At 36.8% G+C, this 21,778-nt stretch overlaps 3 protein-coding genes across 4 annotated transcripts; 2 read left to right on the top strand and 1 right to left on the bottom strand.

The window, feature by feature from the left end:
- Positions 76 to 2,849, top strand: LOC18771635 (thioredoxin-like protein HCF164, chloroplastic). The gene is made up of 5 exons (XM_007202410.2): positions 76 to 502; positions 1,067 to 1,285; positions 1,766 to 1,869; positions 2,115 to 2,454; positions 2,623 to 2,849. The coding sequence occupies exons 1-4, from the start codon at positions 332 to 334 to the stop codon at positions 2,395 to 2,397; spliced, it is 777 nt and encodes a 258-aa protein (XP_007202472.1). The 5' UTR covers positions 76 to 331; the 3' UTR covers positions 2,398 to 2,454; positions 2,623 to 2,849.
- LOC18769680 (wall-associated receptor kinase-like 14) lies at positions 8,167 to 14,160 on the bottom strand. The gene is made up of 4 exons (XM_007204563.2): positions 12,679 to 14,160; positions 11,675 to 12,485; positions 10,384 to 10,458; positions 8,167 to 9,571 (listed from the first exon to the last, which is right to left on the bottom strand). Exons 2-4 carry the CDS (start codon positions 12,426 to 12,428, stop codon positions 8,277 to 8,279), a joined length of 2,124 nt encoding a protein of 707 aa, XP_007204625.1. The 5' UTR covers positions 12,429 to 12,485; positions 12,679 to 14,160; the 3' UTR covers positions 8,167 to 8,276.
- Positions 18,939 to 20,900, top strand: LOC18771186. Of its 2 annotated transcripts, none has more exons than XM_007202571.2 (5): positions 18,939 to 19,126; positions 19,221 to 19,273; positions 19,990 to 20,178; positions 20,275 to 20,355; positions 20,458 to 20,900. In XM_007202571.2, the coding sequence occupies exons 1-5, from the start codon at positions 19,070 to 19,072 to the stop codon at positions 20,633 to 20,635; spliced, it is 558 nt and encodes a 185-aa protein (XP_007202633.1). In that variant the 5' UTR covers positions 18,939 to 19,069; the 3' UTR covers positions 20,636 to 20,900. The 2 variants fall into 2 exon arrangements, with proteins under 2 accessions (XP_007202633.1, XP_020424146.1); XM_020568557.1 differs by lacking the exons at positions 18,939 to 19,126; positions 19,221 to 19,273 and adding exons at positions 19,361 to 19,531; positions 19,642 to 19,779.

Genomic DNA, 21,778 nt, shown 5'->3' with positions numbered 1-21,778 from the left:
GTTGGCGTTCATACCAAAATAGCAACAACAAAAAAAGAAAAAAAGAAAAAAGAAAAAAAAGATTGAGCTTCCGTGACCGGCCTGCCTGCGATTTGTACGGCAGTTCAATGTGCCACGAAAGATGACGAGCACCATAAGCCTTTATTTTATTTTTAAAAAAATCTATAAAATCAGAAAGTCGTTATTATAGAAAAATAAAAAAAAGTCGTTAAATATAGTTAAAACGTGAAAATACTCTAGTCTCGCTCGCTCGCTCGCTCATCCATAAAGGAAGCCATTGTACGGCATAGTGATTAATTAATTTAACCCAAAGTGTCACCAGTTATCTGCAATGGCTCGCGTGGCTTCAAACCCAGTTGGTCTCCATAGATTCCGGCCATGTTTCCAGGTTGCTCAGCTTCCCCAACATGCTAGAACCTCTCTTCACTTCCGAAACGAGCACCGCAGATTTCCAACCGTTTCTTGCCAACAAACCCCAGATCCAACCGAGACCTCCACAACGGTACGCTTAAATTTTGCATCTAAACTATTCTGAAGAAGCTTAAAAGCACTAGTTGGAGGGCTACAAGTGTTCCCTTTTCAATATTCTGCATATTTGCCAAATTATTTTTACTGGGTTTCAAGTGTTAAGGTCAAAGTTTTTGTTTTTGATTGATAAAAGGTGGAGTTTATGATTATATGTAGACTTTCCATTGGTATGCTGATAGAATTGAAATTTATGAGTTGGGCCATTGAAAATAGTTTAGTGCCTCCATTTTTGCTATATGGGCATCCAAAGTTTTGAGCTTTAAGTTTAGCAAAATGTCATAATTTTGTTGCATAAGTGAAGGAAACTGCAAAGTTGATCATCTGGCAAAGTATGCATGCCCATTAGTTCATAGTCTGAAAAAGTGTTTCTTTATATACGAAAAAAAAACTTAATTTCTCCTGAATTATGGTGCTTGTCCTTGTTTTCGTAGATTGTTATATATCTGAGCCAGTGTTGGTTAAATTTCTTGTTTGAGAAGTCTTTCAATTTTATTTTATCGTATGACTAGTGTTATCTTCATCAACTATTCTGATTCAGGAGAAATCGATTGTTGAGCCAGGCTCAGGCAATGATAGCAGTAGCCAAGCTACGAGTTCCTCAAGAGACTCTGGCCCTCCAGAGTTTCCGAACAAAAATACCAACAAGCAAGTAGCATTGGTTTCTACTCTTGCAGCACTAGCACTTTTCTTATCAGGACGACTAGATTTTGGTGTTTCTTTGAAGGATTTATCTGTTGCTGCCTTACCTTATGAAGAGGTTTGTTCAATTAGCTATGCTCTTTTTACTTTGTCTTGTGTAACAGGTTATGTAGATGGGTCGGTAGGCGGTTGTGATGAGCATGGTTGAGAACCTAGAAAAAGGTTTCTATAACCTCAAGCAATACCTTAGATATTTCAGTACAAATGAACTATTTCAATGATGAGGCTCAAACCTTATTTCATAATGGAATTTAAACTTTAGCGGATTTGTGTGCTCTAACTTAGACAGTGCACTAATTAGTACAAACAGGTTCCCTCATGCCTTTCTTAGAAAAGCAAGGCATATCTTTTGTTACTTATATTTTCTAAGTTCTCAAATTATGTACGCAAGCTTTTTCTTGATTTGTTATTTCCCCGTGTATTCAATCAGCTATTTGTGTTTCCATAATGTACATGCATGTGAATGAATCTTTACATAATCTTCAATGTGATATCATTGCTGTTTTTGCTAATGATCTTCTGTATTTATGCTGATTAGGCCCTGTCAAATGGGAAGCCTACTGTTGTTGAGTTCTATGCCGATTGGTGTGAAGTATGCAAGGAATTAGCTCCAGATGTCTATAAAGTTGAGCAGCAGTATAAGTATGATCTTCAAGTTCTAACTTGTTCTTGATTAAAATTGCATCTCTACTACAAGCTTGAAAATAGTGAATGTTCCTTCGTGGGTATTTATGTTTGAAACCCTTAAGATTCCCTAAATATGTAAGAGCTTCACAGTCTTCGATTCTCAAAGCTCACGCATTCCTGAAATGTTTACCTCATGCACAGTTTCTTCTTTTACCATAGATCTGTTATCATCTTTCATATTTACCACTCTTTTTATTCAGGGGTCGTGTAAATTTTGTTATGCTGAATGTTGACAACACAAAGTGGGAACAGGAGCTTGATGAGTTTGGTGTTGAGGGTATTCCACACTTCGCATTCCTAGATAAAAAGGGCAATGAAGAGGGTAACGTAGTAGGTAGGCTTCCAGAGAAGTACCTGCTTGAGAATGTGGATGCCCTCGCCCGTGGAGAAGCCTCCATACCTCACGCTCGTGTAGTGGGGCAGTTTTCAAGTGCTGAAGCCAGAAAGGTTCACCAAGTTGCTGATCCAAGAAGTCATGGATAGTTGCTAACTTCTTTTGGAGAAGAACCCACCTGGTTCTTAAGGGATTTACATATAAAGGTAATAACTATCCAGCTGAGTAACTTAACGTGTCTTTGAAGAGATTGCTTAATATTGAGTTATTCACCCTGCTGAGTTCCAAGTACATATATTTGTTGTATAATCTTTCTGAAAATGTTGCCATTGCATTTCATGTGAGACTGAATCTTGAAAAATTTCAACCTGCAGGTTAATATCGCAAATGATAGCGATTGCCGTTCCTGAACAGATGCCTCCAGTGCATTATTGGCCAACTCCTCCAAGCTCATAGATTTCTCTACAGGTTAAATTTGTACTGCAATTGTAAAGTCCTATCAAGGGAGAGAGTCCTTGTATTGTAACTTTGATATTTTGGTTAGAAATCATTAATAATGTACACCTTCCTCGAATGAATTATGACCAGAACTTTATCTGCCTGTTGGTACAAGTGATATTGAGGGAGGGGGAATCGTCACACAACCTGCAGAAAAATGATAAGACCGATTGCAACAGAATTGGATGGCAGATTCCATGACATTGGTAAAACCCAAAACCAAACTGAAACTGGGACCTTCGGATTTGATTTTCAATAAAAGGAAATTTCAGATTTGAATTGAAACAAACTGATCACTTACCAAAACAAATATATATATACAATTAATCCGGTTACAAATAAAAGGTGATTTTGTTTACAATTAAGATCTTTCCAATTTTGTTGTTATAAAAACCCAACAATGTTTTGACCTCATATCACCACAAGACTGTTGATATTGAGAGCAACAGGCGCCGCAAACTAACATTTTGCTCAGAAAAATGTAAGAAAGCTACAGGTCTAGAATGCTGGTGCTGCGCCTTCCACCAGGATTGCTGGCCAACTCGATAAGAATGTAACGCAGGTTGCCACCCTGAGCCTAGCTATACCTTCTCTAGCTTAGGCTCTATAATTGGATCTTCAACAAAGAGATTTGTGCCTCGGCTGAATTTTGCTTAATTTTTGAATGTGGTACAATAAATCAATAAATAATAAACTGGTTTGAGCCACTTTTAAAAAGTATTTTGGGAGCCATCAGGCTTGTTAATTTTTTGCAATTTGACAACACAAAGTGCGTGCGAACAACGGCTTGTTTTGAGTTCAGAAAAATTCTTAGGCGTGACTACTGCACACTGCGACTCTAATCCAAGTATCATAAATTAATCTTTACAACAGGCCAATACACTACAAAGTTATGTCATAACAATAAGGCTATTTATATTTAAGTATCAAACTCATAAATATATATCGTCCTCGTCATTCATGTGAGTTGAACCTGAGACCTCCTCCAACCAAGAAGAGACAAATACCACTATACTAAATGTTAGTTAGTTCTTGCAAATTTAATCCAATGCTATGTTTGGTGACTAGAATTGGATTGGAATATGAGGTAGAATTGGATTGCATTGGATTACATTGGATTAGAAATGATAGCACTAGTCCAATGATGTGTTTGGTACTACACATGATTATGGAGTTGGATTAATTGGAATGTGCTATTTTACATGGCTTAGTAGGATTAGACATACTCCAATCCAACTTAATCGCAACATTTTGGTAGGATTCATAATCTTACTATATTTGACTTTAGTAAGATTAGAAATAATCCAATCCATGTTGTTTTTAGGGCACCAAATATTTGACTAAGATGATGAATCTTATCCAACTACATAATCCAACTTACCAAACGGGGCTTAATTGTATGGGGAATGTTCAGTAAATAAAGACATTCAATTACAAATGGTAAAACGACGACAAGTATATTGGATTTGCATCAGATTGACCGTAACCCAAAAGAAACTGATGAACTAAGACAATCACAACCGTTTTAGTATTGTTGGATTCTAATATTTCACCATGAGTGTTCGCTAATAAATTTTCTTGTTATGAAACCCAACAATGTTTCGACATCATATCACCACAACAACAAAGTTTGCATCAAATCGCTCTCTCTCAAACAAAACATCAAATGGCAATCAAAGTGCAGCTGGTTCTGTTCTGCATCGTCTTCGTAGCCCTCTTGGCTCTTACTGAATGTAAGCATCTATCATCTCCATGCTTGTCAAATCAAAGATTGATCAACACCTAACCAAGTTTACTACTTATATTTTACAGATTTTATTTATATTTATTTTCTTTTTCTTTTTCCATGTGACAACATATGATAATTAAACAGGCAAGGAAAGCAATGGTGTTGAGAATATAATGGCGAGCAATGATATAAGGGGACGCAAACTAACATTTTGCATTCAAGCCGGTAAGAGCGGACCACCAGGGTCGGATTGGTGGTGTTGCGCCTTCCACCGTGACACGTGCTGGAAGACTCATGAAGCATGTGACCAAGGTTGCCACCCCTAGCTACCTTAGCTCAGGCAGCTGCTCTTCGTTATCAACTTAATTTCAGAGACTTGTACTGGTGCGCAGTTTTGGCACAAAATAAAACAATAATAAACTTTCAGCAGCCCATTTGAAGGCTTTTTGTATGAATCTTTGATCATTCTGCTTTACTTTATCTGTGTTAAGGAGCCAATTGAGCCCTTAGGTTAGGTCAAGCAATTTGGATGGTAATTTTAAGAACATTTTCTACAATTCATGAAAAACTTTGGGAAATATAATGTTCTCCCTCAACACTCCGTACTAAAGTATATACGCTTCTAGCACACCTCCGGAAGATACCATGTGTCTCCGCCTTGAGTCCAAGTGGTGAGGGAGGGTGAGACAAATGAATTAGGATTATGATAAGTTTGCGGCACTAAGAAAACTACGCAATTTGTGTTTTATTGCATTTATAGTGTGTTTACTAATCAGGAATTGAATTCCAATTTGGAGGATTCTTGCATTTACTTCACATTAATGAATTAAAAAGTAAAAGAAACCCACATAAAATCAGGAATTGATCATAATAATTTGTGTTTTATTGTATTTAAGAACATTTCGAGCACATTTTGTGTGTTATGTTGCGTGTAAGATAACATGCCTAACAAAATGTCCCATATGTAAAGCAATATGCATAATGCATGGAGTTAAACTAAAAATATTTGTAGCCGTACCGAAGTGCTCTATACTGTATTTATATAACCATGGATGCCCGTTTGCTAGAAAATAAAAAAGAATTAAAAACTGACATCTGTCGATTGCAGATTGTTCAATAGTAACTGAAATCTGAGTTCTTCTGAAACTGCCCTACGATTTAAGAAGTTGTGTATGTCAAGGGAGGCTGGTAAATCAATCAGAGTGCAAGGGGCTCTCTTTTGCATTGTGTTCATAAGCCTCTTGGCTCTTGCTCAATGAATGTTCATGCTCTTATCACACGAACATTTTTCTTTAATTTTACTAAAAAAATCATGATCACCAACCACAGATTTTACTCTGCGCTGCACCACAGATTTTATTTTATTTTTTCTGGTGTCAACAGTATTAATTTTCTAATAATAAAAAAGCCATTACTATTAGAATTTTCTATAGGAATTGGTTTGATTAGGAGAGTATAGTTGATCTCATATTCGATAATTATCTTCATTATTATGGATTTCTCTCATTCATGACTTCTCTCGTTACAAATAAGTGAACATGCCATAAGGGAATTATGTATGAATGAAATGTGAAAGATTTGGTAAAAACACACTGAATCATAGATTGAATCAGATTTGATTGGATTTGTAACCATGTAATCCACATCTAATATTGCATTCAACTGTAAAAAAAAGGTAAAACCATTACAAGTGGAGGGGATTGGATTTGCACTAGATGCATGCACAACTCTTCACCTAACCAAAAGTAACAGAAACAAGGACCTTAAATTTGATTGACTATAAAAGGTAATTAGACTTAAGAACTTTAAAGTAGTTCCAATTAGCTCACTACTTTTCTAGTGTTGTTGGATTCTATGCTATCACCATGGATCCTCACTAATAAATTGAGGCTTAAATCATCTTATTATAAAAACCCAACAATATTTTGACCTCATATCACCACAAAGTTTGCATCTTGATCACTCTCTCAAACAAATCATCGATGGCAATCAAGGTGCAGTTGGTTCTGTTTTGCATGGTCTTCATAGCCCTCTTGGCTCTTTCTGAATGTAAGCACATGATTTATCTCCCCTTCATGCTTGTCAAACCAAGATTAATTAACATCTCAAATCAAGATTTATTTATTAATTTATGTATTAATTAATTTTTCCATGTGACATTGTTTATAAACAGGCAATGAAAGCAGCATTGGGGAGACTAGCAGCAAGCAAAGCAATGTGGTTGAGAGTATAAGGGTGAGAGGTGATGTTGTGAAAGTATGGGGGAGCAAACTGACGTTTTGCTCAGAACAATGTGCAGTAACTCATCAGCGACAACAATGCTGGTGTTGCGCCATTAACCAGCAATGCTGGCCAACTCAACAAGAATGTCATAAAGTTTGTGACCCTAAATAATTTAGGCTTAGGCTGCCTATAAGTTGATCACCAAAAGAGAATATTGGATGTAGCAAAATAATAATAATAATAATAATAATAATAAAAAATCGTCGTGAGCCCATTTGAAGGTTTTGCATCATGTCATTTTAATTTGTTATATCCTTTGATGAGGTACTATTAAGCAACCAATCATTGCGCAATTTTATTTTTCGCATCTATTTTTTTTTATCATATAAAGCCATATCTTATATATATAATGATTTAAAAGAAATGCAAAATAATGGTCACGAGTCTAAACTACTCTTATCGATAAACAAAATTTTGGGAAAAATAATTATTAAAAAAAATAAAAATATCACAGTATCTATGTAAAGAGTATAGCCGAGCGCGGCTATACAATGTATAAAAAAAGAATTTTAAAAAAAGGACCACAGTCCAGCCACTCGGGCTATACTATTTTTATTATAAAAAAATTCGGGGTATAGCCGCGCGGCTATACACAAGACCCGCCTAGCCTAGATTGTGTTTTGGTGAAACGAGTATAGCCGCGCGGTTATACTCTATAAATATAATATTTCAACGGTATAGCCGCGCGGCGATACTCTGGAAATAGAATTTTTTTTTTTTTTTACAGTATAGCCGTGCGGCCCTACTCTGTAAATAGAAAATTTTGTAAGTATAGCCACGCGGCTATACACATTGAATAGCATTCTCTAAATTTCTCTTTTTAAATTACTTTAATTAGTAGTTATGTTTTAATTATTATTTACTTAGTGAATAATTAGTATTTAAATATTTAGATATATTTTATTTTTATTCAATAATATGTGAGCATTTTGTGAATAATAGGTGAATTTTGTGTAAATTATTGAAAATTTTGTAAAAAATAAGTGTATTAAACATAAAAAATATGTACGTATGTGTACAATACGAGTATTAAATGTGAAAATGCTAAATTCTTTATACATGTAATAACTCTGGAAAAGTAAAAACTCAAAAGGAAACAATAAAAACTCGGATGATAGCCTAATAGCAATGGACAATAGAGACTCACGTGGTTTTGAATCCAACAAAATGCACAATTTATTAATGAATCCACAATGTATTTAGTACTAATGTGTGATTTGAAATTTGTATATCAAATACAGAGATTATGGTGGCTGAATTTTTTTTTTTTCATGCGGAAATGGTGGCCGTATATTAGACATCACGAGTTTAGCATTCATATTTTATCCATTTGCACTCCTTTATCTTATCTTTCAACATTCTTCTACTTCGTAATTGAGTAAACAAGAGGAGAATCAAAGCACAAAAACAAGACAAAAATACCTCTATGGTTTTCACTATTAACAATTCTTTTTTATACGATAGTAATATATATGAGGCTAAGCACACAAAAAGAGTAGAGTCTGTCTTAATCTTATGTCAGTGAACTACATTACCCAATAAGCTGTTTGTTGAAGGTGAACTCTGTTCACTTAACCAAGGATCATGTACAGAAACAGGGGAGCTATCCTTGTCGTTGTCCTCCTCCATGGTAGCTAGAGAACTATCCACCCTTAGTGAAGCAATTGATCTTTGGCTTCGTATACCGGCCTTCTTAGTCATCACACCTCCCAATGACTTCTCGCTTCCGTTATATGGCGATGAACAAGAGGATGCTGCAGATGATTCCATGCATATATTTTCCTCCATTGTTGCCCACCCACTGCGCCGGACGTACTCTAGTTCTTCTGCCACTTCTATCATAGAAGGCCTCATGTCACTGTGAAAAGCAAGGCATCTAAATGCAAGCTCAGCCACCTTGTTAACTGAGTAAAGAGTCCAAGCATCCCTGTTTGGCTCAAGAAAGGGATCCACTATCTCATCCACACATCCCTTCCCAATCCTATCAATAGCAAGTGCAGCCAAATTAACCTCACTTTGAGGTCGAGCAAAATCAACCACCTTCATCGCGGTTATTATCTCTACTAACACTACCCCAAAACTGTAAACATCACTTTTATCAGAAAGGTGGAAGTTTTGATGGTATTGAGGATCTACATAGCCCGGAGTCCCTTGTGGTGCCGTTGATATGTATGATGATTCTGTCATCCCAAGTCTAGAAAGACCAAAATCTGCTACCTTTGATTTGTAGTTGTAGTCCAGGAGTATATTGCTGGATTTGATGTCTCTATGATAGATTGGTGGATTCATTGCAGAATGGAGATAGGCTATAGCATTAGCAGTTTCGGCAGCGATCGTGAGCCTTATGGTCCATGGAAGTCCTTGGCCCCTCTCTCTTTGCAGATGTTCAGACAGAGTTCCATTAGGCATATATTCATAGACAAGGATCTGTTCACCCCCCTCTATGCAGCAACCTAAGAGGCGTACTAGATTCGGGTGGCTCACAGAGGAAAGGAGCTTGATCTCATTCATGACTTGATCAATGCTGTTGGTGTCTCGCCGGTTAATCTTTTTTATGGCAACCCACTCATCATTGTGGAGTTTTCCTGCATACACTATACCAAAAGCCCCTGTGCCCAGCCTTTGTTTCTCAGCAAAGCAATTAGTGGCTCTTTCTATTTCTTTATAGGGATATAATGGGACACTAGAGTTGCCTGCAGCTTCACTTAGAAGGCGCCTTGCACACAGCTGGTTTCTCAAGCAAGTGGAACGGCGTCGAACAAAGTAGCAGAGAAGAAATAGACCGGCCATTAAGAAAGCTCCAGCAACAAACCCTAAGAAAAAAGCAATGCCACACATGATGCTATATAAAAGGTCCCACATATAACCAAATATAATGTTTATATTCAGAAAAAAAAACATAGTATAACCAAAGATATGAAATTTAATTGAGTAATGTTCAATATCTCAGCTAAGGCTACTAGGACAGAGCCAAATTGTATCACCAGTATGTTTATCATTTGATCCTCTGATGTCTTTAAGAAATATCATGTCAGAATTAAGCTTATCCAGAAAAAATAAAAAGGCATGCAAAAATTTGTTATTCTACAGTTGAGCTAAACCATAACCAATTCTTTGAAGATTTTTGTTGAAAACACCCAACAAACCTGTTGATTATTCTACAAATATCAAATAAAGGGAAAAGGAAGGTGCGTGCAAGTAAACTGTATAGCCGGACATAGACAACAGAGATCGGAAGCATGAAGAAACGTGTGCTGCACAATCTTTTACTTTTATTTTTTTGATGAAATGCGCAGCACCATTGCATCAGCAACTTAAAACTACCACGTGCATTCATTTTGAAGGGCATCTACTTTAGGAATTCAAAGAAAGGAAACCACAGGACAACTAATCAACTCATATGGATTACATGTGTAAAAACCACCACGTCCATAGCTGCAACTAAAAGCAGTAAACACACATATTGATGATGACAATTTTTCACAAGACTGCAAAGAATAAGATAACTTTGTAGCAGATATATCCAAGTATTTCGTCGGAAATAACAAATTGAAAAGGAAAATAAGCTAGCATAGCTGTGCATATGATAAATTTTGAAAAGAAAAAAAATGAGTAGAAAATTTACCTCCGATAAGAACAGCAACTCTAGTTGTTCCCCCACAACGACCAGACATGTACTTTGAAGCATTGCAATGAGAAACTAGAGACATGGCAACCAGTAAAAAAAACTATTAGAACAGATTACACAGTTTGAAATTGCAACGCTATATACATTTCAGTTTCATAATGCTAAAGATGTATGTTCTTGGTAATGATTACAGACGTATTTTAATTCATAAAGAGAACTGGAATGCAAGATCACTGAGTAAACGGTCAATGATAAAAAAAAAAAAATCTCACTTCCCCTGAGTGTTACTTTCCAACTATAACATTTTGCACAGGCCAGCAAGTATTTATTTATTTTGACAAAATTTACTCTCGAAAAGGTTTCAGGGACCAGAACACATTACAAATCCAAAGGTGTATAGGTCACTACCAAGCATCTGCACAAAGTGTGATACATCCCCATGAAGAATTGAGATGCCAATTAGATAACTTCTACTATCAAGCTCAGTTACACTGTTGCAACTCAACCAGTCGACAAACATCAGATAGCAAGCCCATTGCATGAACAGTTGCACCAAAGAAACTGATGTTGTAACTTTACAAGTCTATTTACAAATTTTCCTAGTCTTCTCTCCCCTTGTATTGATCCAAGGTCCCAATCTATCTAGTGAAGGCATGTGCTTCACCTAACATCCCTCTATAAACAAAGAGGGAAAACTGGCCAAAGGTCTTGACTTTTGGAGGATTCTTTGGTTGGGAAGGAGACCATTCAAAACAAAAGAATAAAAATTCTGGCATAAACATTAAACTAATAAGCATTAGAATATTGAAATTTCATTGCAACTCTGTAGGGACTATATATTTGGTACATTTAATTCTTCCTAAAATTATGCTCAAATACTCATATCAATTCATATTCAAGTAAAACTTCCAGCTTTTAGGCCATACCGACATTGTTATGACCAAATCAAATCCAATGTGGCTGCCTGCAGAGTTTACCACAAAATCATACAAATTGACTTTCTGTCTTTATATATCATCAAACTAATTAATTAATTGCAATTGGACACATTTAGAATTTAGAAGCTCTAACCAAAATTTACCATGCACCCCTCATTTTTTCCAATTTAATTGACTTTTTGGTCACACCAAAAAAACAAATCATTTATAAAATAAATAAATAATGACGTGTTAGCACATCATTGGACAAGTCCAAAAACCCCGCTGCGCCCAACTGTGACTTTTCCACTTAACTTGCCCGTCAAAGACCACCACTAAAATAATTTCAACACTTCAAAAATAAACAGTACCCGGTTGGCTCACTGGCTGGCAACCCGACCCGAGTTTGAACCCGTCGCCGTCAAACCCAGCGTTGCAGCTGCATCGGCACCCAGGCGGCTTCCCCCCACCGGGCTTCACCGTCGTAGACATGGCATTCGAATGGCATTCACCAAGGCTGGTGTTGACCCACCAACCCAACTGAAGCGTCTCGAACTCGAGCGACAGCAGCGAGTCCCGACCCGACTGAACCGAAAACGACCCGAACAAGTATTTGCACCGGGTCCGATTCAAGTCCTCAAATGTCATAATATCGGAGCCGTTAGGCGGCTGTGACATACAGGTGATATTATCGCAGCTGGATAAATTGAACCGCTTCTGAACAAATTCAGCTGGGATTTGGCAGCCAGGGAGTGGGGATGTGCAGTTTTGGAAGAGAAGGCTGTTGTTCCAGCTTGGGCCGAAGTTTAGGCCGAAGAGAGGGGCTATGGATTGGTACTTTCTGTTACATTTTGCAGGGAGGTGGACGAAGATGCTGCTTCTGGTTACGTCTTGGACTGTGAATTCGCCGAGTTTGATTTCGTTTTTGTCAGAACAGTTCAATGGGATTACGCATCCTTTTGAGAACCCAAATGGGTACTGAACCGACTTGGCTGATTTTCCCGATCCGCATGTGGGGTTGCAGGAGCTTGAGTTTTGAGCTCTGGCTATGGTGGCTATGGAGGTTGTAGTGACAAGGATGGTGATGATAATGATAAAAGTCAGAGACTTTTGGTGGAGAACCATCTTCAATTGGGTTCGGAGGAAGCTGGGTGCTTATCAGTCATCAGATTCGTCACCTTTCTGCAAATTAAATTGTTGATTGAAGTGAAATTTGAAAAAGAAGACCAGGAGAGATTCTAGGTTTTAATAAAGATGAAAGCTTGAAAATTGAGCAATTAAATATGACAGTTGGGAAGCCATCTGTTTCAATAAATGCTTCTGAGTTCTTAATAAAGATTTTGAGTTTGTTGAGTTATAATTTATGAGAGCTTACCTCTGGTCTGGAGCTTCTTCAATGGTGGTTGGATTAATTGCTCTGGCCTTCCTGTTCAAGGTGTAATTAACTGCTTTGTTTATGGGGATTGGATATAGGCAATTGCATGAAATTAATGGGGTCTCTGGTTCTTCTTAATTCAGCAAAGTTGAATGTTGCTGCTAGCTGAGCTTCTTGTTCATCAAAGCAAAAAGCTTTCTCGTTTTCTTTTCCAAGCCTCTCTGCAACTCCTAAAACGTAAAATACATGTTGCTGCGTCAAATTTTCAATGTGTTGTTTTTTTGCTGAAAAGACTTGAGTAGGCAAGATGCCTTTTTTATGTTTCTGCAACTAGAAGAAATGTTTTGGTACAGAAATGACCTCGGAGGGAATTGGAAATTACAGATGTTGGAATGTTGAGGTCAGCTTGCAAATTATAAATGGTTTGACTGACACAGAGGTTGTGTGTGGACAGCATATGAACACACCATTTTTATTTTATTAGCAAATTGGTTTCATTTGATGAAGGTGGGGAGGTGGGGTATCTCTAGTCCAGCAGCTTCATCTCCACTATATTCCTATATGCCTTTCCTTTTTAAATGAACACACACAAAAACAAAAATCCAGATGCTTTTGGCATGGGCATGTTTTCTCTCTTTTGTGTAATAAGTTTTAGCCTCAAAATTGCAGCAGAGTCGGGATCACAAACTTGGTTAACGAGTTTGGTTACTACTACTATGCTTTGGCGGATTCAAGATTTAAAATCCGCAAAATTTACATACTAAACTGACAGTATAAGTAAATTTTATTAAGAAATATAAAAAGATATACCTAGTCAGAGAGACGTAATGAGCATTATCTTCAAATACATCTCTATACATAAATAAAAGCTTAATAATAATAATAAATAAATAAAAAGGGTTAGAAGGCATTAAACTAGATGATGATCTTATGAAAAGGAAACAAATTTTTTCTTCTTTTAGGGTTCCGATTATGATCCGACATAATAAAATATGACCCATAAATAATATGTAGAAATGCTTTTAATCAAACATACCAACAACAAAATCAGACCAAAGATTATATGCAATGCACAATATATTTTGCCTTCAATATATTAGCATAAAGATGCAAATAACAGCCACATATATTATCAACAAATAACAAAAACGACACAAGTACTGGCTTTATGATATTTTGGAAGGAAGTATGTGGTTAGCCTTCCGTGCCACAAAGAGACTAAAAGTCTAAAATAATTTTTTCAAATTTAGAAACATAAGAGTAGATAGCAAAAACTTGAAGTAGAAAGCAAACACAGTAAAAAATGAAGTATAAAAAGTAGGAGACAAAGAAAATATGATCGGATCTCACTCTGATAAGGGGTGTGAGTGCTTAGCCTTCAATCCTGATCTTCTTCTTTATATACCAGTCTCTGCAAGATTTCATCTAAAGTATGAAAACTGTTATCAACAAATAAAAAATCCTAAAAAAATTGATGGTGACAAAAACCTAAATTCATAGCAAGAAGAACAAAAACCTCATAAATTATAGTCCTTCGAGCTGCTAGCCTCCGCCTCCGCCAATGATGGGCAAAAAGTCAAAACGCGTAAGAAGAAGAGAACGTGGCTGGCTCTGGATGGGTACCTTAGAGATAGGGTTTTTTGGGGGCTATTTTGGGTCGGGCAGCAGCCCAGCATGCCCCTGCTACTATGCATCATCCGAAGCAAAGGCATGCAGCCTCAATCAAAAGACATTGTAGGGCCGCAATGAGATTGTAGCTTAAGTTGTTAAAATTAGTTATTCTACATTCGAGTTCATGTGTTCAAGTTTATATCCTTTTTTAATATCGTTTGTATTTACACTATATCTAACCAAGCAGATTTAGTAGCCTAAGACAACGATGAACCTACACCTACTGAGGACCAAGTAGGAGGAGTCACTGACCGATTGAGACATGTCGTGCCACTATCTTCAAGGCACTCGCTCTCGAAATAAAGACACTTGCCTCACACATGCCGTGCTGCTACCGAAGGGCATTCCTGTTCGAAATAAGGACATATGTTAGCACCCTCCTCATAGGACAAAAGTCCCACATTGACCAAATCATTTAGGGACCTCACTTAAGGCCTCTTGCACATGTACAATTACTCTGCTAAATTAGTTACTCATAAACATTCGTGCTAACTTAAGTATTGAAATGTCTTTGATCAGTACCACATTGTGCCCAGGGACGGATCCAGGAATTTTTCCTCCGGGGGTCAACTTTTAAAAGGTTAAAAAAATTCTATACAAAATATACCCATAAATATTTTTATTATTAAGAAATCCTTTATTCAAACTAAAGGTAACTAACCAAAATTAAACCTCCTTGGGAAAAAATAAAATAAAAAACCTCAACAACTAATCAAGAAAAACATCAATATTCATCCCATAAAAATAAAACGATAAATTATCATTCATATATAATTCATTGAGAAAACAATTGAGAAAACACATTAAATCAAGTAACTTCCCCAGATGAGTCTTTCACATGTGGGTTCACAAACTCTAAAAGCAGAACAGTTGTTTGGATGGCTAACAGAGACAAAACTGTCAATAGCCTTGGCGCCAGAGTTTCGCTTCGAAAAGATGGCTCATTGGTCTTGAGACCGATGTGGATGGCGCAATTGTCTGGCAGACCAGCACCAACTCCAGTAGTCTTGATGTTGAGAGAGCAGAGCTTTTGAATTCTGGCAACCTTGTTCTGAAAGATGCACATGGTAAAATTCGATGGCAAAGCTTTGATTTTCCCAATGACACTGTTCTCCCAAACCACCCTTTGCAAAGAGCAAGAAGCTGATATCCAGCTGATATCCACTTTAGGAAGAGGGACTTTTGGACGAAAAAAAGGAAGCGCTCTGCGTGCACTCCTTCTTGCTGCGCTGAAGTTGAAGTTGCTGCAACCCTTTGAGGCATTTCCTCAAACAGATGGCGGGCATGAATTGCCCAGCCATCCAGCCATTGCAGGGGTCAATTTTTCTTCCTCTAGTGGCGGATTCTGGAGTTGCAGGGGTCAATTGACCACCCTTGCTCCTCTGTGGATCCGTCCCTGATTGTGCCAAGATCTTATGGATCCTTTTCTCCATATTGCAGATTGATTTCAACCTAGCCGAAAGATTCCAATAATCAAAGTTCAAGTGACTTGCAATTGAATAAACTTTTGGCATCAAGTATTAAAACTTTGCTTACTACAATGTAGTGTACTTAATTTGAACGGAAAAATGCCACATCAACCTATCACAATTTGCAAAGTGATGTTACATTTTTACTTTATTATTTGGAAAAAGATGACTATTTTACTATCTTCGACCAATAACTTTATAATACACGTAATAATATTTTCACATAACATATTATTAGCAAGTGCTATCTCTATCGTAAGTTTGTTTTTCTTCCTTGCTTGGTGGCAATGCTTCCCCAAATGTTCGTGCATGTGTTGGCAGTGTTTGGATCTCTCTTGGAAATTGATGTCAAATCCAATAATGCTTTTGACCAATTCAAATGGTGCCAAACCTTTCGAGGGGTCATTTTCGGAAGAAAAACAAAACCGAAAACGAAGTTTAATGAAAAACTCGTAAAATTTTAATCGAAGTGTGTTTTTTAATGATTAGTTTTTGCAAAAATGGCTGCCGTGACGAATAAGGAGGTCAAAATGTTTGACGATAATACCCACGATGGCCGAAATTGTTGACCATCGAGTCCCACTCTCCATCACGGGAAGGAAGAAAAGTGTGGCATTTTCCACTCTACTAATTACGGGGTAAAATTGGGGGGCATATATCAGTGGACGGCTCTAGATTTGTTTAACGAATAGTGAGACTAAGTGAGTTTAGTCATTTGCCATGATAAAATATATTTCTTGCTCCCACCACAAATCAAACATCGTGCGGCTTTTCATATCTGATTCTAATCATCACTAGATATAATAACTTTCGACCACAAAATTTGAGAAATTATCCACCACAAACTATGTGAGGGAAGATGAAAAGAAACACTATATGTTGGAAAAATATTTAAAGTATAATCCGTTGTATATAATATTTTTCTCTCACAATAACATAGTCATGTGCAAAGACGAAGTTACATATAAACTTGAAGTGATTGTGGTCCCCAAAATTCCAAAAAATCTTTGAAATTTTATATAAAACTTTGAAAATTTGTGGATAATAAGTTTATAAACTTCTCAGCTATTGACCTCCCAATATTTGTAGTCTAGCTCCGTCATGGTCACGTAACTATAAATAAGCATTAAATCATGTGATTACAGAAAGAGAATACATATATCCCGTTACACATAAGATTTTTACTTTTAATCCGTCAGTTTTACTTTTAATATAGGGTAACAAGCTCCTAGTTGTTATTAGAAACCGAAGTTGTTGCATTGCAAGATGCGAAGTGTACATATTTTGTTGTTGCTTATATATTTTGACATATTGCTGGTTATAGTAGTAGTATTGCTCTTCAACCCTATATATATATAGGCTCATCGAAATTGAACAACTGTTCGACATTGACTAATATCATGAACCCTGACATGGTCATTGCGGCGTGATTGGAGGGTCTCACACTTTATAAAATTTGTTGGAGACGAAGTTGAGTTTATCTGAGCCATCTACTTTGTAACACATGGATTTGTCTCTATCCACTTCAAATTATTATTCAACCAAAAGAAATTGCCTTTCGTTTGTTCGACAATAGCACCAAAAAGCCAAATTAGGAGGAAGCTGTTTCTCGAATAACAACGAGCAAGCAAACGGCAAATGGTTTGACTGGCACAAATATTATGCGTGGATGGAGCATCATTAGTAATTGCCATGGAGGATGCCAATTCCATACGGCCAAACTGGTTGACCAGCATCTTCAATTAGACTCTCAAAAATACATTTAAAAGTGGTGTAAGCTTATCGTTTCAGCCGTAACGATGATGATACTCTCCTTGACTCGAAAAAGAAGACACATTAACAAAAATGATTGCTGGAAACATATATTCTCTCTTTGTGTGTGTTAGTTGTATATCTGCTCCAAAGACGATTAAAATTTCATATTGGAGAAGCCAACATAGACCAAAAATGAAAAGGATTCTTGACCTATGTCTCATATGTACCAACTTCCTAATCCAACATACAGAGCAGACAGATATCTAGGTATTGGGTGCAAAATAGTAAATCACATGAAACTTGGACTCAAAAAAAGTGGATGATCAGAGGCCCAAACTGATCGTTGGAGCTGGTTCAACGACTTCTCCAAGATGTTTAGCTTAGCTACTTCGTTTTGGTCACATCATCACTAACGTTTAGCTCATATTGCTTAAAAAAGTGAGTTGAGCATTGCCTCTGGGGGATGTTGTTTTCAATCAAGCATCATCAACCGACAGATAATCTGCATCTTTTGACCGTTGGGAGTGAAGTCGGTGCCAAACAACTGTATCCCTCAAAATTACAAGCTAATTTACCAAGTCGTTTCACTAATATAATATTATTATAGTGCAAAATAGACAGGATTATCTTATGCAATATGCATGACCAGGTTTGGTATAAGATTCTCCAACACTCCCAACCACATAATTTTGTTGGATTACATTTTAGAAAATGGCACTAGTGGAAGATTAAACTATTTAAAAATCTAATCCCAATCAACTACTAAACCAACCAATATATGATCCTAATTTGATTTTACCAGTTTTAATCATATTGCATTTTAATCATATGGCGTGTTGTGCACTACAAACCATGGCATCATTACTATATTTTGGGGCCTTTTATTTTTGTTGTGTTATTTTAAAATGGACAAAAAGTCCAAACAAAAGCAACTTTTATTTCTTTCCCCCTTAACTTAATGTAATTTTGTTTTAATCAATGGGATAAGAGGCCTAGGGTATTAAACTTGTACTTTCTTTCAGTTTTGGAAAAAGAAGTACTGTGAGATTTTAGTTAGTTGATTATCTTAATGTAACTTTGTTCGGGTTTATGGGTAAAAGTTACTGATCAAGGTTTAACTAGTTACAAATGTTATGTTTATGTATCTGTTAACGGGAGATTAGAGTCAGAGATCTTTTCCAAAATTGGAGAGAATTACCATTAAACCGATGTTTGAATAAGATAGATAGATGAAGTCTCTCTCAAAAAAAAAGAAAACAGATGGAGGAAGTCAGCTATGGGCCAGAGTAACCCTTTAGCCCATAAGACCAGGAGCCCAAGACCCAATACTTAATTGAAATTGGGCCCTTGCTTTTATTTTGAGCACTAACAACAAATCTTCCATGACCCAAAATTTCAGAATCAGCATCGTCTTCTTTGAGTAGGTTGAGCCTTCAACCATAAACCCTAGGCGCTCCTGAAACTCTCCCAAGACCAGAAAAAAAGGGGGTTGGAAAATGTCGGACAGAGAAGATTACGATTCGGACGCCCCCGAGGAGCTCACAGCCGAGCAGGTAATCTAAGTCTATGAAGAGAATTTAAAGTTTATATTTTTATTTCAGAAAGCAAAAGTTTAGAACTTGGTTCTTGTTTTGGTAATGGTTACAGGGAATACAACAAGATGAAGAACTAAGTAAGGTCCAGAAAGAGAACAAAGCGAGGTGGGTCACTTAACACCTTGCTCTCTTTTGCTAAACACTGTTTTGATTTTAATTAAGGTCTTGTTTGGTTTTTAAAAATTGTAGGAAATTGAATTCATTGAATTGAGCTGTCCTGAGTTCTTATGCAAATTCTAAGTTGAGCTGCGTTGCTCAATTTTAAGAAAATTAAACAACCCAAATTACAGGAAGCCAAGAACTCTGTTTGTTGTGCTTTATGGTGTTCGTCACCTCACCAGTCACAGAACTTATACAAAAGGAGTAGGAGGAAGGGCTATTTTTATTTTCTCCAATTTTTCGATGTGCTTTAATTTATTATGATATCAAATTTTTGTTTTTTCTTCTTCTTATGCTTCTTGATACTTTGATAGGCTTGAAATCCATTTACCAGCATGGAATAGATATAAGGAATTAGTTGGATCACATGGAAGTTATATCCGACAGTTTTTTATGGACAATGTTTTGTATGTTTCTGTGCCTATAAGAAGTTTGATGCTTTGCATTATCAGGTGACTCTTAGGAAACCTTCAAAAAGTTGATTCAAGAAGTGTTACTGGATTGTGGATTCTCTTTCTTTTATCATTTTTGGGGGTGAATCACCAATTTGTGAAACATAAAAATAAAATATGAAATTAGTTTGTGTAGCTTTGGTATCCACCTTTTGCATTTATTTTGCTTAAGACATAAATTTTAACGGAAATTGATATTACTCTATATAGGGTGGTTCGTGAAGGAAAAGAACGTCGTAGACAATGGGCCCAAAGGAAAACACCAAAGAAAACACCACAGCCGTCTGCTGGAGTTGAAAGTGTTCAAGATGCCCCTGAAACTGAAACACACCAAGAATCTTTGGGTAGTGCAGGGATGCTTCCAAGCAACATTGTTGAATTGCTTGCAGCTCGTGAGAAGTATGACTCTCTCTCTCTCTCTCTCTCTCTCTCTCTCTGGATGATGATCTTTAGTTCTTATGAGATTGTAACCAAATTGCCAAATTCAATGTGCAGACAAGTGTTCCACTCAGACTCTGAGGATGAGAATACTGACTCAAAGTCCACTAAGAAAAAGAAAAGGCTAAAAAGCTCAGGGTGAGGGACCTCTTCTATAAGGACAGAGAAAAATACTTTTGATCTCACTCCATTTTGAATGAATATGTAATTTCGTTTTTTTCCTTTTATTTTGATTTGCAGGGTTGATACTGTTATTTTGAAGGAGACACCTGCTCCAAAATGCTTACAGAATTCCTTGGCGTTCTTGGAGAAAAGGAAAATGCAGGTGTCTAGATCACATGCAGTGTTGAACAACTCCAACCAAGCCTTACGCTTCCTCTCTTCTTCTGGCTTGTTGAGTAAAAACGTGACGAGCTAAATGCCAGCATTTTCTTACATTTTTTCTCTTGATATGTGCTATGATATTGTATTCCCTTAGTCGAGCTATGCTGATATGTATCGTACTTGGCTCCTCTAGGAGGGCATGCCTATGAATGATCAAAATGGAGAGGGATCATGTCCCCATGGCCCAACTGTTTATTTTATAGAATCTGCCATTGTGTTGTAGTCGCATTGTTCTCCATCATCTGTGACATTATTTTTCTTTCCTTTTTGTTTTATTGATAAAAGAAAGAGTTTTTCCACCCTGATCTTTTGAAACATATTTAGTGCCAGCACTAGTCTGCTGCTCAGTTCTGTGTAGGGTGGGAGGCTAAGAACTGGGCAAAGCTTGGTTAGAGCTTGATGATGAGAAAGAAACATTTGAAAGATGCATGCAATACATATGTTATGAGCATTATTTTTAAGAGTTTGTCCTTCTCCTAGTCCTAGGCCCTGGTCCTGCTTAAGTCCTTATGTTTCTTTTTACAATCTATGATTACGGTTGGGAAATCTATTGGAGCCATTATTATATTTCACCTACTCTTCATTTCATTGGTGGTTCCAAAGTGAAAATTCAGCTGCTTTTGGCAGCTAAAACATGGACTTGCTCATAAATAAAAGAGAATTGTACTATATTACACTATAATTAGTGTCTATCGACATAAATTCTGATTCAGATCACCAAAAGGCAACACGAATGTATCTCTCTCCTATTCGATCGTTTCCCCCACTTTTCCACCATCAGATAGTTTGTTGTATGCTCTAAATTGATGCACAAAGTAATTAAATTGCCCTTCAGCGATCTGTTTCTTGCTCAAGATCATATCAAAATTCGTGTTTGTTCATTTGCTCACTGCAAGGGGATTGCAGATTCCACTGATATCAGCTCACAGGTAAAAATGTTATGAATTATGATCAACATACACGTTTCAACTTTGATGAGCAAGAAAGCTTATAATCTTCAGATGGCTTGAAGGCATGACATAAGTAGATACATAATGAGTTGAAGCCGTACTGGTATTTAACAAGCAGTTAATCATGGCTTTGGCCAAAGCCTGCTTAAGACATAATAGCTTTCCATCAACTTGTACTACATAAAAAGTAAAACTACAAGATCAATAAACTAAAGACTTAAGGGGAA

The sequence above is a fragment of the Prunus persica genome, chromosome G7, assembly GCF_000346465.2.
Source record: "Prunus persica cultivar Lovell chromosome G7, Prunus_persica_NCBIv2, whole genome shotgun sequence".
NCBI lineage: Eukaryota > Viridiplantae > Streptophyta > Magnoliopsida > Rosales > Rosaceae > Prunus > Prunus persica.
The sequence above is the reverse complement of the archived record's forward strand: the minus strand, read 5'-3'. Positions and strand labels throughout refer to the sequence as shown.